The 15,675-nt window shown below is 55.1% G+C and overlaps 4 protein-coding genes across 22 annotated transcripts in view; 2 read left to right on the top strand and 2 right to left on the bottom strand.

The window, feature by feature from the left end:
- The window catches only part of ITGA7 (integrin subunit alpha 7), a 31,256-nt gene extending 30,047 nt beyond the window's left edge, over positions 1–1,209 (bottom strand). For 4 of the 16 annotated variants that reach the window (XM_063786649.1, XM_054663220.2, XM_063786643.1 and 1 more), the window contains exon 1: positions 1,108–1,191. The gene's annotated coding sequence lies outside the window, so the exon portion shown is untranslated. Of the gene's footprint in view, positions 1–1,074 lie in introns of all 16 variants that reach the window. The other 12 variants (XM_009425185.5, XM_054663219.2, XM_063786642.1 and 9 more) reach the window with 11 other exon arrangements.
- BLOC1S1 (biogenesis of lysosomal organelles complex 1 subunit 1) lies at positions 1,182–4,872 on the top strand. The gene is made up of 4 exons (XM_509120.8): positions 1,182–1,352; positions 2,089–2,161; positions 4,260–4,392; positions 4,668–4,872. Exons 1-4 carry the CDS (start codon positions 1,208–1,210, stop codon positions 4,776–4,778), a joined length of 462 nt encoding a protein of 153 aa, XP_509120.1. The 5' UTR covers positions 1,182–1,207; the 3' UTR covers positions 4,779–4,872.
- Positions 4,873–5,561: 689 nt separating this feature from the next.
- On the top strand, positions 5,562–9,872 carry RDH5 (retinol dehydrogenase 5). Of its 2 annotated transcripts, none has more exons than XM_522429.7 (5): positions 5,562–5,686; positions 6,321–6,662; positions 6,857–7,115; positions 9,053–9,216; positions 9,489–9,872. In XM_522429.7, exons 2-5 carry the CDS (start codon positions 6,353–6,355, stop codon positions 9,710–9,712), a joined length of 957 nt encoding a protein of 318 aa, XP_522429.1. In that variant the 5' UTR covers positions 5,562–5,686; positions 6,321–6,352; the 3' UTR covers positions 9,713–9,872. The 2 variants fall into 2 exon arrangements, with proteins under 2 accessions (XP_522429.1, XP_009423455.1); XM_009425180.5 differs by having other exon boundaries at positions 6,316–6,662.
- Positions 9,873–10,642: 770 nt separating this feature from the next.
- Positions 10,643–14,895, bottom strand: CD63 (CD63 molecule). Of its 3 annotated transcripts, none has more exons than XM_016923258.4 (8): positions 14,452–14,895; positions 13,446–13,522; positions 12,321–12,509; positions 12,060–12,134; positions 11,870–11,965; positions 11,294–11,434; positions 10,986–11,069; positions 10,643–10,799 (listed from the first exon to the last, which is right to left on the bottom strand). In XM_016923258.4, the coding sequence occupies exons 2-8, from the start codon at positions 13,509–13,511 to the stop codon at positions 10,734–10,736; spliced, it is 717 nt and encodes a 238-aa protein (XP_016778747.1). In that variant the 5' UTR covers positions 13,512–13,522; positions 14,452–14,895; the 3' UTR covers positions 10,643–10,733. The 3 variants fall into 3 exon arrangements, with proteins under 3 accessions (XP_016778747.1, XP_509121.1, XP_054519201.1); XM_509121.7 differs by lacking the exon at positions 14,452–14,895 and adding an exon at positions 14,123–14,233; XM_054663226.1 differs by lacking the exon at positions 14,452–14,895 and having other exon boundaries at positions 13,446–13,524.
- Between the last annotated feature and the right edge of the window lie 780 nt (positions 14,896–15,675).

Here is a 15,675-nt window from a genome sequence, read left to right as displayed (position 1 = left end):
AATCAAGGCTTTTTTTTTTTTTTTTTTTTTTTTTGAGACAGAGTCCCACTCTGTCGCCCAGGCTGGAGTTCAGTGGCGTGATCTCTGCTCACTGCAACCTCTGCCTCCCAGGTTCAAGCGATTCTCCTGCCTCAGGCTCCTGAGTAGCTGGGATTACAGGCTTGCGCCACTACGCCTGGCTAAATTTTGTATTTTTAGTAGATACAAGGTTTCACCATGTTGGTCAGCCTGGTCTCGAACTCCTGACCTCGTGATCCGCCCGCCTCGGCCTCCCAAAGTGCTGGGATTACGGGCGTGAGCCACCGCACCCGGCTAATCACGGCATTTTTATAAGCCTTGTGATTTCTGTGATTCTAATGTTTAGATTCTAATGCTTAGCCAGGGTTGAGAACCACCGATTTAATCCAATCCCTTCTCCTAGTTTTACTAAAGAGAAAACTAGAACCTAGAATGGTGAGCAACTTGCCCAAAGTCACCCAACATGTTAGTGCAAGGTGCACCGAGAGAGATTGTACCAGTAGCAAGAATATGCTCATGATGTTTATAATTGTTCTCGCTGGAGCTAATCCCGGAAGCATTTCTTTTTAGTTCACAGAGGCCTTATATAAATTACTTTTTACTTTGGCACAGCACTTACGCTTCTGCTAACACTGAAATGGGTTCGCATTCCTGACCACAAAAGGACAGAGATGAAATTCTACATTCACACAGCCCGCCAAGTTAGCCAAGCTCCCTAGGAGGCTGTCTGAAGTGCCTAAAATGCTTCTCTACAATGATCACCCAGAGCTGAGAGACTTCAGTAGGGTAGTGAGAAGAAAGAGGGTTGGGAGAGACAGGAAAGCATTCTCTCCTTGAGGGAAGGAACTGGGAATCAACTGAGAACCAGCTAGCACTGCCAGGAGGTGAGGAGAGGGAAGGAGAATAATTTAAATGATGCCAGGGAGCTTCTGCTCCCTCAATTAAACGGTGATAGACGGCCTGACACCACCAGCCCTCGAAGCCTGAGATCCACAGGAAATGTTAAAAACTGGCTTGGCAATATAAGTATTAGAAAATACTTCTTCCAACACTCACCAAAAACTAAGCTCCCAATAAAGAACACTTCACCTGCCCTCCGCAACCCTCTACCTCTCTTCCCCGCCAAGATCTTCACCCAACGTCTCAAGAGGGCGGTTCCCAACCTCACGTGACACAGCGGTCACGTGACATGGCCCCGGGGAGCCGAGGTGAGCGTTCCAGCTTCCGGAGCCGGAGGGGGCCCGGCGTACCCAGCCCCCAGCCCGACGTGACCATGCTGTCCCGCCTCCTAAAAGAACACCAGGCCAAGCAGAATGAACGCAAGGAGCTGCAGGGTGAGCCAAATATCCTGTCGGCCGTTTTCTCTTCGGCCGCGGCCTAGCTTCAGCCCGGAGCCTGGATCTCGAGTAACTACCCATATCCAGGGAAGGACGCCAGCTAGCGGGCAACGGGCATGGGGGAGAGGGAATTTCAGAGAGGCTTTTTTTAAAACTCCTTTCCCTTGCCAACTGGCTGCGGTCCCTTGGGCAATACTCCGGTCCCCTCGGCAACGCCCCCAATCCCCGACCTGCCGCACCTTAGCCCCGCCCCTGCCCCGGAGCGCCCTGCCTATTGGCCCTGGGAGCCTCTCGTCCTGGCGGCGGGAAGGAGCGACTCTGGAGGGAGGAGGGTGTGGGGAACCCCCCAGAGATGGGCTTCTTGGAGGCCTGAAACCACCGGAACGGAGGTGGGGCACTTGTTTCCTGAGTCCGGGCTGGAAATCTCGGAGTTACCGATTCTGCGGCCAAGTAGTGGAGAAAGAGTGCCTGGGAGTCAGGAGTCCTGGGCGCTGCCGCTGACTTCCTGGCGTCCCTGAGTGAGTCCATTTCCCTCCCAGGGTACCAGTTTCCTCATCTCTAAAATGAAAGAGGTTGCGCTATGTTTTGCAAGGTCCTTTTCAGCTCCGGCATTCAGAGATTAGTTAAGAAATTTCGGCAACTAGCAGAATAGTAATGGATGGGTAGGGAACCTTTAACACTACCCCTCAAAAAACCAAGTCTCCCCTCCAATTCCTTGTCCCCCTCTCCCCAGAAAAGAGGAGGCGAGAGGCTATCACTGCAGCGACCTGCCTGACAGAAGCTTTGGTGGATCACCTCAATGTGGGGTATGGACCTCTTATCAACATCAGTTTCCTCCTTCCCCACCCCGCCCAAGTTTAGGCACTGGCCAGTCTGGCCCTCAAATAGCTGTTGAAGGGGTGGGATGTTCCACTAATTCCCCTATCCTACCCCGCCCCTCCCAGCTCTTTGTAGAGCAACTTGAGTCAACTCTGAGTCCTAGCACTGGGCAAGGGAGGAACAGCTGCCGTGGTTAGAGAAGCAGCCAGATTTCCCCTTCCCCACGTTAACTTGCCTGGCATTTACAACTTGATGCTATCTGCCCACCTCCCTTCACCCTTCCAAGTCCAGCTGTCACTTCAGCAGGAGGGAGAGCACCCTCCTTCATTACAGCTTACCACCCTCTCCTCTGCCTCCCACCCTCTGGCAAGCCTGGGGAGCAGCTGGCAGGAAAGAGATGGCACAGCTGGTGGTGGTGAGAATAGAACCTGTTCCAGGAGCTATGGCAGAGCCAGGCTGTCTCTTACCTTCCTACTGGGTCTCCAGGGACCACACCCTGCCCCAGCCCTAAATGAGAATGCCAGTAACAGCCAAAGACTTGGGAAAAAGCAAAGAACATTGTCTCTTGACCCTAAGTGACCCAGAAGCGTGCAGAGATGATGATTTGCTAGTCTGCCTATTGGAAGAAAGGCAGTATGGTACCTTCCACCCCAGGTCAAGTAGAACAGCTCGGTGTGAATCCAGAGACTGAGTCATCCAAGTGAGCCATGCAGGGGCTGGGGTCATCTTTGTTACTCATCTTGGGGGAAGGTTGAGAGAAAGAAAGTTGTGGCTGGGGCCTCTGATCTCCCTTCTCTCCAGGCAGCTCTCTTTACTCAGTGTGAATATAGAAGCAGGTGGTCAATGGGGAAAACCAGAAGTTCAGGAATTCTCAGGGGAGTCTGTTTCAGTTCCTACCCGACCCTTGACAGTGACCCAGCTGTCTCCCAAAAAGAAGGAACAGGGTCTGCCCTCCCATTTCCTCCCTCCCACATTGGCACCTCCTGGGCTCTGCTGTGCCCATCATTTGTGAGATTGGCCCAGGCCTTTCCCTCTTCTTTTCCTTTGCTAGATGCCACCCCACTTTCAGCTTAGAGGGCAGCTAAGCCAAAGCCAGATTAGAAAGGGTTTTGTGTTGCTGCCCACGGCTCCTCTCATTCCCCGGAAAGGAAAACAAAGGCTCAGTCTATCTTGGCCCCTGTCAGGTGTCCTGCCCACTCCCTCAGCCCCCACCAACCCCTTCCCTGCTCCAGCCCCCACACATTCCAGTGGGTGGGGGCACCGGATGTGGAATCTCCTGGCTGACTAGAGCTTTGGGGTGGGAAGTGAAAAATTCAACAGCCAATAAAGGAGAACAATTATTGTAGGGGTTGGGGAGGGCAAAAAACCCTGGCAGAAGGTTGGGGACACCAACCCCATGGTAGTAATGGTAACCACAGCCCATACCTTGATTGAAAAGAAAAACTAGTGCCTAAGGCAGAAGGGAGGGAGAGCGTGTGTGTGTGTGTGTGTGTGTGTGTGTGTGTGTGTGTGTGTGTGTTCCTTGATCTGTGTGGGCGAAAGCGAAGGCTTGGGAGAGCAACTGAGAGCCGAGAAGAAACCCCTGGGATACCCTCTTTTGACCCAGGGTTCCTGGGGAGGGGGTTTGTGCTCCCATCCTAACCCGGCTTCAGGGAGGGGCCCAATTTCCCTCTCCAACTTCTTGCATAGATCCCTAGGCTTCCAATCACTGCCAGATGTGTTCCTCCTGCTGGATTTTCCCAGTTTTTCCATGCCCCTTTTTCCCTCCCAGCTTTTTCCTCAGGGATATCACCCCAGGTTTTCCCTCCCTTCCCCCACTCAGCTGCAGGAACTCCTTTTTGGGGTTTGGAGCTGGTATGTTTCTAGTCAGCTCCGAGCTTGGCTCTCCTGGGAATCCTGGGAGTGAAAGGAAGGAGCTGGGTTTATTTGCATGTACTGGTAGTCATTTGCATCACATCCAAAAATGGCCAAAATTATGAGCCCTGATTCTTGGCTGAACTCCCACTGCTGCAATGGAATATTAGTCCCGGAGACCACCCCCAACTAGCTGGGTGAGCTGATCTCCTCCCTCCTCCAACCCCCCAGTGTGGCCCAGGCCTACATGAACCAGAGAAAGCTGGACCATGAGGTGAAGACCCTACAGGTCCAGGCTGCCCAATTTGCCAAGCAGACAGGCCAGTGGATCGGAATGGTGGAGAACTTCAACCAGGCACTCAAGGTGGGCCATACTCCCTACCTCACCACCCCAATCCTGGGCCCCCATTGGCTGCCTCCAGTCAGGTTACCTCAGGTTTAGGTTAAGGAGGAAGTAGGGTGGTCCCAGAAACCCCATCTATAGCCCCAGTGTCAGAAAACGTAGCGAAAGAAAGAAAAGCAGTTGGTGGGTCCAAGTAAAGCCTTTTCCAGGAGATGAATAAAACGTATTCCCCAGACTGGAAGCCATACTCTACCCATTCTGATTCCTGGGCTCCCACCTCCTCTCCCCCTTCCCAGGAAATTGGGGATGTGGAGAACTGGGCTCGGAGCATCGAGCTGGACATGCGCACCATTGCCACTGCACTGGAATATGTCTACAAAGGGCAGCTGCAGTCTGCCCCTTCCTAGCCCCTGTTCCCTCCCCCAACCCTATCCCTCCTACCTCACCCGCAGGGGGAAGGAGGGAGGCTGACAAGCCTTGAATAAAACACAAGCCTCCGTTTCTCTGTGGTGTGTTTCAGAGAGCTACTAGCTCCAGTGTCGGGGGTGGGAGTGGAAGGTTCAAAGGTGGTTTCCCTGAGGGACAGGTACCTTTTGGGTAGAGGGTGGAACTAGCTTCCTCTTACTGTCCCAACTCTCTTCTCCTCCATGGCCCTTGTGCAGGTGTCTGTTAGGCAAGCAGAGGGTGGGAGTTCCCATCCCTCCTGAGAGAAGGTCCTAGTAGCCCTGCCCCAAGCTTCCTAATTCAGGACTTGTTTCCTACAGAAGAGAAACAAGGCAAGGTACAGGCCTGGTCCCCAGCTCTGGCTTTCTGCCTCTCCACGTGCTCATGGCCTCTCCCAGGCTAACACTAAGCAGTGTCATGAGTCTGAGCCAGGTGGGAGATTAATTCCTGGGGGCACTTCAGGGCTGAGAAGGGGGAGGAATGACAGGTCCAGTAACCGTTACCAACAGAGCAGTGCAGCTGCCATCCTTGACAGCTCCCTCCTCCTTGGAGACCATGACATAGATGGTCAGGAACCCAGGCTGAGAAAGACAGCCAAGGGGTGGGGGGAGCCTAGGCAAATCTGGCCTCTGCCAAGTCCTGGCTTCAGCCAGGCAAACTCCAGCCTCCCTGGCTCCTCCTCCTCCTCAGTCCTATCCCCACCCTGTCACACATACACTTAATACGCCTGGCATCCAAGTCCACCCACTCCGGACTTTGGCCTTAGCAGTAGTTAGTGTGGGAGGCTGGGAAGACTGGGAGCAGTCTCTTAAACAAAAGCAAAAGAATAAGCTTCGGGCGCTGTAGTACCTGCCAGCTTTCGCCACAGGAGGTAAGTGGATACTGGGAGCTGGGGGAACTATGAGAAGACTAGCCAGATATTACATGTATTGCCAACTCAAAACTTTCAGCTTTTAACATGCTTCCTCACACATTATCCCCTTTGATCCTCCACAACTCTGAGGTGGACCTGGTGGGTCTTAGCCCCACTTGGTAGATGAGAAAATAGGTTGAGAGAGACAGTGAGATGCTCAGTATCACACAGCAAACCTCTTGGCCCTATACATCATTCCAAACACAAGACCCAGGTTGCATATAGAAGGTTCAGTGTCCCTGGTTTAGAAGGAGAGGTGGTGTGAGGCAAGCAAGAAGATGCCTCTGCTGCACTCCAGCCTGGGCGACAGAGTGAGACTCCATCTCAAAAAAAAAAAAAAAAAAAAGATGCCTCTGCTCCATACAGCAGGTCTGTACACAGGATCTGGCTCATGTGGTTTTAGTTAAGTTAGCCACAAATACAGGGTCTGCCCACATCTTTGCTTTGAACAGATGAGCCATGGTTGGCCAATTATCTGCCAACCAGATAATTTCTCAATATGCTCACACCAGAGGCTTCCAGCTAGGGAGGGTATTAGGGGAAAGGGCTTGAGGGCCACAGTAAACTGGACAAGTTTTTCTGCCCAGCCTAGGCTGCCACCTGTAGGTCACTTGGGCTCCAGCTATGTGGCTGCCTCTTCTGCTGGGTGCCTTACTCTGGGCAGTGCTGTGGTTGCTCAGGGACCGGCAGAGCCTGCCCGCCAGCGATGCCTTTGTCTTCATCACCGGCTGTGACTCAGGCTTTGGGCGCCTTCTGGCACTGCAGCTGGACCAGAGAGGCTTCCGAGTCCTGGCCAGCTGCCTGACCCCCTCCGGGGCCGAGGACCTGCAGCGGGTGGCCTCCTCCCGCCTCCACACCACCCTGCTGGATATCACTGATCCCCAGAGCGTCCAGCAGGCAGCCAAGTGGGTGGAGATGCACGTTAAGGAAGCAGGTAAGTATGGTAGACCACCAGGAATATGGTGTGGGGTGTCCTGATCCCCACAGTCACCCCAGGAGTCACCTGCAAGGGCTGTGGTAAGCTAAAGGGACAATTTGAGGAGGAGCAGTTTTCAGATGCTCCCAGGAAGAAGAGGGAGCTGTGGGAGTGCCTCACCTACCCCCAGCATCCTTTTCATCTCCCCACAGGGCTTTTTGGTCTGGTGAATAATGCTGGTGTGGCTGGTATCATCGGACCCACACCATGGCTGACCCGGGACGATTTCCAGCGGGTGCTGAATGTGAACACAATGGGTCCCATCGGGGTCACCCTTGCCCTGCTGCCTCTGCTGCAGCAAGCCCGGGGCCGGGTGATCAACATCACCAGCGTCCTGGGTCGCCTGGCAGCCAATGGTGGGGGCTACTGTGTCTCCAAATTTGGCCTGGAGGCCTTCTCTGACAGCCTGAGGTGAGGGGTACAGGGCTCTGGGTTCCAGGACTAACAGCAGCCCACTCAACAAACGTGGGCCAGCAGAGGTGGTTAAGATACAGCACATTGGAATAGTTAAGAAGAGACAGTTTAGGGCTAGACTTCATGGGTTCAATGAAGTCTACCCTTATGTAAGCTTTGTGACCATAAGTAGATTACTTCTCTTTACCCATTTTTAACGTGTTTGTTTTTTGTTTTTTGAGATGGAGTCTTGCTCTGTTGCCAGGCTGGAGTGCAGTGGCGCGATCTTGGCTCACCACAATTTCCGCCCCCGGGGTTCAAGCGATTCTCCTGCCTCAGCCTCCCGAGTAGCTGGGACTACAGGCATGCGCCACCATGCCTGGCTAATTTTTGTATTTTTAGTAGAGACAGGGTTTCACTATGTTGGCCAGGTTGGTCTCAAACTCCTGACCTCGTGATCCGCCCACCTCAGCCTCCCAAAGTGCTGGGATTACAGGTGTGAGCCACCACGCCCGGCCTTGCCTCTCGTCTTTAAACAATAAGGTTCAAAGTTCCGTGGGAGCACAAAAGAGACATGATGAGGACAATGGGAGTAGGGCCTGAGGTTTTTTTTGTTGTTGTTTTTTTAAGCGTTTTGCTCTTGTTGCCTAGGCTGGAGTGCAATGGCGAGATCTCAGCTCACTGCAACCCCTGCCTCTCAGGTTCATGTGATTGTCCTGCCTCAGCCTCCCGATTAGCTGGGCTTACAGGCACGTGCCACCACTCCCAGCTAATTTTTTTGTATTTTTAGTAGAGATGGGGTTATACCATGTTGGCCAGGCTGGTTTTGAACTCCTGACCTCAGGTGATCCACCCGACCCGGCCTCCCAAAGTGCTGGGATTACAGGCATGAGCCACCACACACGGCCCAAGGCCTGAGTTCTTAGCAGGAGTATAAGGCGCCTAAGCTTAGTCTACCTTCTAAGGAAGCCTGCGTTTGTCACCATCACTCAGCAAATAACCTGAATGTCTCCTGTCTCTCAGCCTTAATTTTTCAGGCAGCATCATGGGACACATACTTTTAGTTTTGAGACGAGGCCTTGCTCTCACCCAGGGTGGAGTGCAGTGGTGCAGTCACGGCCCACTGAACTTCAAACTCCTAGGCTCAAGCAGCTCAAGCGATATCCGCCTCAGCCTCCTGAGTAGCTGAGACCACAGGCACGTGCCAGCATGCCTGGCTAGTATTTTTTTACAGATGGGGTCTTGCTGTGGTGACCAGACTTGTCTCAAACTCCCGGCCTCAAGCGATGCTTCCGCCTGGGCCTCCCAAAGTGTTGGGATTATAGGTGTGAGCCACTGCATACTGGAACACATACTTTATACTTGAATTTTTTTTTATCTCCTTCCCTCCTGCTCCTTACCTATACTTGGATTTCTACATCTGTGCCAGGGCAGTGGGATGTATCCCCACTTTCCCCATCAGCTTACCCTCCAGCAAATACGAGACTATACCCTTCAATATCCAGCACTCAGGGCTCAACCCTGTGTTTTGGGAGCAAGGGAATGGGGTTCCTCTAGGTCAGGAATCGGCAAACTCAGTACTCAAGCCAGATCTGGCCAGCTGCCTACAAGCTGATAATGGTTTTTTTATTTTTAAATGGTTACATTGTAAACTGTTATATAAGTATCTGATAATATCATTAATTTTGTTTCTTGGCCTGCCATGCTTAAAATATTAACTCTCTGGCCCTTTAAGAAAAAAACGTGCTGACCCCTGCTCTAGATCAAAGAAAACAAACCTCAAAAATACCTTCCTCCCTCTACCCCACTTGACCCTTGTCCCGGGGCAGTAGGCATCTCCGTCAAAACTCTTGTCCCTGGTCTGTGGTAACTTTCTCAGCTCCCCAACCCATGTCCCTCAAAGTCCCCTCCCTATACGGCAAGAACCCAGCAACTTCGCTCTGCCCCCACTCTAGGCGGGATGTAGCTCATTTTGGGATACGAGTCTCCATCGTGGAGCCTGGCTTCTTCCGAACCCCTGTGACCAACCTGGAGAGTCTGGAGAAAACCCTGCAGGCCTGCTGGGCACGGCTGCCTCCTGCCACACAGGCCCACTATGGGGGGGCCTTCCTCATCAAGTGTGAGTAGCCAGGCCCACACAGGGGCACATGAAGGGAAACAAGTACCAGAAAGGCCAGTCCTGCATAAGCCTGCTAGGAGGTGGGTGGGGCACCCAGGGCAGGGTTGAGGGTGAACAGGATGTTACAAGAGTGCCCAGGCCATGTGGAACCTGCCCACTCCCCACACTGAGGAGGGGACTGAGGGTGACAAGCCCAGGGCCCCAGAAGACAGTACCTAAGATGGGCTGGAGCGAGGAAGGGAAACTGATTGCAACCACCTATGGGGCTGCAGACCTGAAAATGCAACAGCGCATCATGAACCTGATCTGTGACCCGGACCTAACCAAGGTGAGCCGATGCCTGGAGCATGCCCTGACTGCTCGACACCCCCGAACCCGCTACAGCCCAGGTTGGGATGCCAAGCTGCTCTGGCTGCCTGCCTCCTACCTGCCAGCCAGCCTGGTGGATGCTGTGCTCACCTGGGTCCTTCCCAAGCCTGCCCAAGCAGTCTACTGAATCCAGCCTTCCAGCAAGAGATTGTTTTTCAAGGACAAGGACTTTGATTTATTTCTGCCCCCACCCTGGTACTGCCTGGTGCCTGCCACAAAATAAGCACTAACAAAAGTGTATTGTTTAAAAAATAAAAAGAAGGTGGGCAGAAATGTGCCCAGTGGAAGGCTGACCCCATTTAAGTGCCAACTACTCCAAACCGACATGCTCACGGTCTCTGGCCTGTTCAGTGCCTGCAAAACAGCTAGCACCCACAGTGGGGCGCCAGGGAACTGCCTCACATCTACAGCTGCACGTCGGGGAGTGGCCATCAAAGGGCACTTTAATACATTTCCCTTATTTTCTGAAGGGGAGTAAGGTTGCAATTCAGTGTCTGTACTGGGAATGGTCTTCATATTTCTTGGGGGAGAAGAGCAGGTGATGAAGAGGGTTCTGGGCCAGGCTGGGTGGCTTCCATGGAAGAAAAGGCAATATTCACGTAAATTCTCCTGCTAAGGACACTGACCACACAGGTGTCAAGGCAACTTATCATACTTCGAAAGGAGCTGGATCCCTTGAGGACTGGCCAGGAAGGGAGGTGCTGGGCCCTTAGCGGTGCACAGAAGGCCAGGAAGATGTCCAAGGCAGATGGGGGCTGGGCTCTCGCAGGTGGGACCTTTCTGGGGAGCTGCTTTGACTTATGCAGCAGATGGCTTCATGAATGTTCATAGTGAGCCTGGCAGCATAAGACTAGGGGGCAGAAAGCACCACAGTCTCTGGATCCTCACTTCTCCCACTGCCTGCCCAACCAACACCTTCAGCAAAGTCCTCCTTTCCCAAACACCCCCCAAAATAGACCTCGAAGTACACATGCAGTAAGGTCCCAGAGGACAGGGAACATCGGTAAGGAAAGGAAGGAATCAAGCATCACTCTAAGACAAACTCAGACCATCTCTCTTTTCGGTCTGAAAAAATAATCCGTTTAATTGAAAAACCTGGAGGATACTATTCCACTCCCCCAGATGAGGAGGCTGAGGAGACCAGACCCCTACATCACCTCGTAGCCACTTCTGATACTCTTCACGAGGCAGCAGGCAAAGACAATTCCCAAAACCTAGAAGGAAAGATGGGGACGGGGGTGGAGAGGAGTCAGAAGGGCTAGCTACCCCAGACCCATGCAGAAGACTCCAAACACACACTCCCAGGCCAGTACCTCCTGTTCAGCACCCTCCTCCCCTCAGCCCCTTCCCTCCAGGCACCCTGGACGGAGTCCCAGCCCCTGCTCAGGGTTATCTCTTACCTCGACAAAAGCAATTCCAAGGGCTGCTGCAGCTACCACCAGCACATTTTTCCTCAGCCAGCCCCCAATCTTCTCCACACAGCCCTGAAGGTGGCAGGCACAAAGGACAAAAGCACCATCAGAAACTTCCCACCCCAACCCCCTCCCTTGGTCCATCAGTCTCTTCCCTGCCCCTGTACCTTTCACCCCACCCTTAGCATTTCCAGATCCCCTCCCCATCCCTGACCCTGTCCACCTCCATCCTGGGTCTCTTGCATTCTAAAACATTTCCCAGGTTTCCCAAGTCCCATACACAGTCTCCTCCCTACCTCCTTATGGATCGCCTTCTCGTTGAAATTAATCCCACAGCCCACAGTAACATTAACGCAGCAGGAGTCGGGGACTCGGTTCTTCGACATGGAAGGGATTTTCTCCCAATCTGTGTAGTTAGCAGCCCCACAGCACTTAAACTGGGGGAGGGAAGAAATATGGAGAAGAAGGTTGTTAAGTGAACCTTCACCTTCAATATGGAGATGAGAATTCTTTTTTTTTTTTTTTTTTTTTTGAGACAGAGACTTGCTCTGTTGCCCAGACAAGTGCCCAGCGGTGGCTCGATCTCGGCTCACTGCAACCTCCGCCTCCCGGGTTCAAGCGATTCTCCTGCCTCACCCTCCTGAGTAGGTGGGATTACAGGCACTCACCACCACACCTGGCTAATTTTTGTATTTTTAGTAGAGACAGGGTTTCACCACGTTGGCCAGGCTAGTCTTGAACTTCTGACCTCAGGTGATCTGCCCACCTCGGCCTTCAAAAGTGCTGAGATTACAGGCGTGAGCCACCACACCCAGCCTTGGAGATGAGAATTCTCTATTCCCACCACCCCTGCTCCCAGCAACCCCACTCACATCTGCCTGCATCCTGTCCAGGATCGAAGCAGTGTGGTTGTTTTTCGGGTAATTCTCCATCTGCTGCCGGAAGTTGTTATTAAACTCTGACATCACCTGAGAGTACGGAGGAGCACTGTTGCAGTCAGAATTCAAGCACCAGGGTCCCAGACCCGGCTGAGGCAGGCCCTTCCCATTATTCCCTGCTTACCTTATCTCTAAACACATAGCCAGCAATGGCTGCGGCCACCTCCACCAACATGATAAGAGACAGAAAGATGGCAAACTGCAGGAGCAAAGGACAGGAGTCAAGTTTGGAGTCTATGCATTACAGGGGCCTGTTCTGGCACAGCCGGTCCCTGGACACTCACAAAGGTCTTCCTCACCCACCCACCTCACCCACCTTCCTGAGCCCGAACCAAGCTGCTCTGGCAGTCCCAGACCGCCCATGTTGGTCCCGCCCCCGACTCACCGTGATCATAAGACAATAGTTCTCCTTGCAGGCCCCGCAGCAGCCCACAAAAGCCACCAGGAAGAGGAAGACACCCACTGCGATGATGACCACTGGCAACAGAGAGCCAGGGGTAGCCCCCTGGATTATGGTCTGACTCAGGACAAGCTGTGCCCCGACACCCACGGCAATCAGTCCCACTGCACAGGCCTAAGAGAAAATCAGGTGAGGATTAGGCCATATCCACAACACAGTGGCCCTCCATGGTGGAGGGCAGGGGGTACACCTAGGACACAGACTTGACCCCAACCGGAAGAGAGATTCTCACACCTCTAGGGAATTTCTTTGGCTGTGGGGTAGGGGGATGACCCATCCTTGCCTGCCCCTACCTCCCTTGATCCCCTCCCGGCTCTTTAATCAGGGACGTGACCAAATTCAAAAAACTCCCAGAAAGCCTTGACCTCAAGACACGTATTTCTGACCTAGAATAATGCTTTCTACGGGCCTCCAGGGCTCCCAGCTCAATTCTCTCCCAGAACTGCCCCCTCACTATCCTCCAGTGCACATCCCACGCGCGCATCAGCTGTGACTAAGGTTCCTCTGGCCAGTTAGGCCAGGAGAAGGGAAGAGGAAAAGGGAGCAAGAGTGATGTGCCCCTCCCTAGACAAACAGTAGCCTCTCAAGCCAGGAGCCCCGGGCAGGAGCAAATTGAAGTGGGCAGAGCCCTTCCTCACCCCCAAGCGCTGGGAGGAGGGAAAGGGGGAGAGGGGCTGGACAGGGATGAGAGGGTTGGGGAGGGAGAGAGGGGAGAAGGGAGAGCGAAAGGAAGCCCCATGGTGATAGCATCAGGCGGTTGGCTGGTTGCCCCACTGCCCCATATCACAAGTGGTTGGGTCACCAGACAGGAAGGGCCAGGAGGGATGGGGGTAGGGGTTGCTGCACACCCAGGATGGCCATTCTCGGTGGAAACAAGCCTCAGGTGTCCAGGAAAACTGGAGGAGGGAGTGGCTGCGCTGTCTTTCCCTGGCTTTCTTTCCACATCTGGCCTCCAGCTGCCTTAATTCTCATTCCCTCAGCCCTCACCACTGTGGAGCCAGGTCTCCCCGCACCCTGCCGGCGCGCCCCCCAGGACCCCTCGCTACTCACGCAAAAGGCCAGCAGGAGGACGTAGAGCAAGAACTTCACACATTTCATTCCTCCTTCCACCGCCATGGCTGCCGGGCCTGGGGCAGAGGGGAGGGCGGGGGGATTAAAACTGGCCGAAGGGGGACCTCGGTTTCCGGGCTCCCGGCCGGCCCTCGAGGGCTTCCCTTCACGGCCCCGATTCCCGGCCCCTCCCACCCGGAAACCCGCGGTCGGATCCACGTCTCCCAGCCCCCTCTTTACCCGCAGGAGAGGGGTGGGGGCGACGGCCGCGAAGCCCGGACCCCGCCCCGCCGCCTCTGGGGCCCAGGACAGATCCAAGGGCGCCGGCAGGGGCTTGAGCCTGACGCCGACCCTCGGCCCGCCAGTCTCCGGGCGTCAAACACCCTCTCCTCACCCAACACCCAGCCTGGAGAAACGGTCTTCAGCCCAACCCCGACCCCCGCCCCAGCCCCTTTCCCCTGGGCTCTGACCTCCCCGCCCACCAAAAAAAAAAAAAGTGCAGCCAGCACCCCCGCCACACCCTGCCCAGGCCCAGGGAACTTCGAAGCAAAGTTGCTCCAGGGCGGCTGGAGAGCGCCGGACGAGTCTCGGCGGGCCTGGGGCGAGCCCTGGAGGAAGGGACTGCGGGTGGTCTCTCCCAGCCCGCGCCGAAGTCCGCCGGGTCCCCGCGGCCTCACCTGGGCTTCCCAAGGCTGGCTGCGCGTTCCTCTCCCGCCGCGGCTCCGGGGCTCTCTAGCTGCGCCCCCCGGCTCCCGCCCCGCCTGCCGCGCGGCCCCGCCCCGGGCTCCAGCCACGGTCCCCTCCCCCGCCGAGTGGCCGCCGGCCTCCCTCATGTGACGCGGGAACAGCTGCGGCCTGAGTCACTGGGCCCGGCGCGGGGTGGGCCGAGCCCCCCGCCCGGCCAGGGCCACGTGGCCCCTACCCGGAAGAAGGCGCCCACCCCCGCAAAGGGAAAGCCGCAAGGGCAAGACCTCGGGGCGCCTGGGGCCCCCCTCTGGCGCTATACCTCCGTGCCAACTCGGGGTAGGAGAGCGGGGCGGAGCGCAGCCTGGGTCACTCTGGTTCAGAGAAGCGGACGAGGTGGGTGAGAGTTACCCTCTGAGCGCCGGGGCGGAGAGCTGAGGCCGGGTGACAATGTGGTCTGTGAGGTTTCCCCATCCTACCGTAGGGGATGAGCCAGCTCTCTCCTCTGGCTCCAACTCTGTGCAAGCCCCCTCCCCATCCGACTGTGCAGACAGCTGGGGACTGCCTGGGGTCGGGTGGGGCCAGAACAAACACTTCCAGAAAGTCCCTGGCTCACATCCTGGGTGTCTCCCAACATTCTACAGCATTCTAGAGTGGGGATTTCTGGCCCCCCTCTATTAGCACAGCTTCTCCATTTTCCAGGGCTCCTAGTCTGAGAAAAGGGGAGGAAGCCCTTCCCCGAAGCCACGCTACCCAGTCAATCAAGACACGTCCGCGTCGGGTCCCGCCCTCTGGGGGAGGATTGACAAGGTCTGTGCTTCCAGCCTCCCAGACAGCTCCTGCATCCGTCTGTGATAGCGAGGGCTTGGGGGAAGACACGAAGGCAGGAGAGGCTTACATCCTCTGGATTTCCCCGTCTTATCCCAGAAGACAAAGCCAGGTGAGGGCTGGAAGCGGGCTAGGGGGATCAAGCTGCCTCCCTCCCTTGTGTGCCAGGGGTGGTCCCCAGAAGGAGCTGATCTGAACAGGCCGGAGAGTAGGACCGGCCGTCACACCCCCACACCTCCAGCCTCGGCCCCACTCCTTGGGCTCTTAAGGTCCTGCCTCAAGAACCACTTCCTGAGTCTTGGTGTATGTGTGTACACAAAGAATGAAAGAAGTCTCTAGAGCTAAAGGAAGGAGATCCGGGCTGGGCTGAGAAGCATCTTCCAGGATCACCGCCTTCCCGCGGGACACACCAAGCCCATTCCGGACCTTGCTCTTCCTGACCATGGCTGGCAGGCTGTGGAGGAGGAGCGGAGAGCTGAAGAAAGGGGTATTCATCAGGTTCCTTATTGTGCTGTCACTAGATGCCAGGCATGTGCTAGGCTTGGGGGCTGCAAGGAGAGGAAGACAGCGGCCCTGCCCTCTGCTAGCAGGCAGAACCGAGTTCTGGCCACACTGTGAAGAAAGGCAGAAGCCTGCGGTGGCAGCTGGTTTAGCTCAGAGGGAGGGAAAGGGAGAGGAGAATGGATTTCACGGAGCAGAAGGATGTGCTCAAGGTGAC

Source organism: Pan troglodytes, chromosome 10, assembly GCF_028858775.2.
Source record: "Pan troglodytes isolate AG18354 chromosome 10, NHGRI_mPanTro3-v2.0_pri, whole genome shotgun sequence".
Lineage (NCBI taxonomy): Eukaryota > Metazoa > Chordata > Mammalia > Primates > Hominidae > Pan > Pan troglodytes.
Note: the sequence above shows the minus strand (reverse complement) of the source record. Positions and strands in the feature narration are given on the sequence as shown.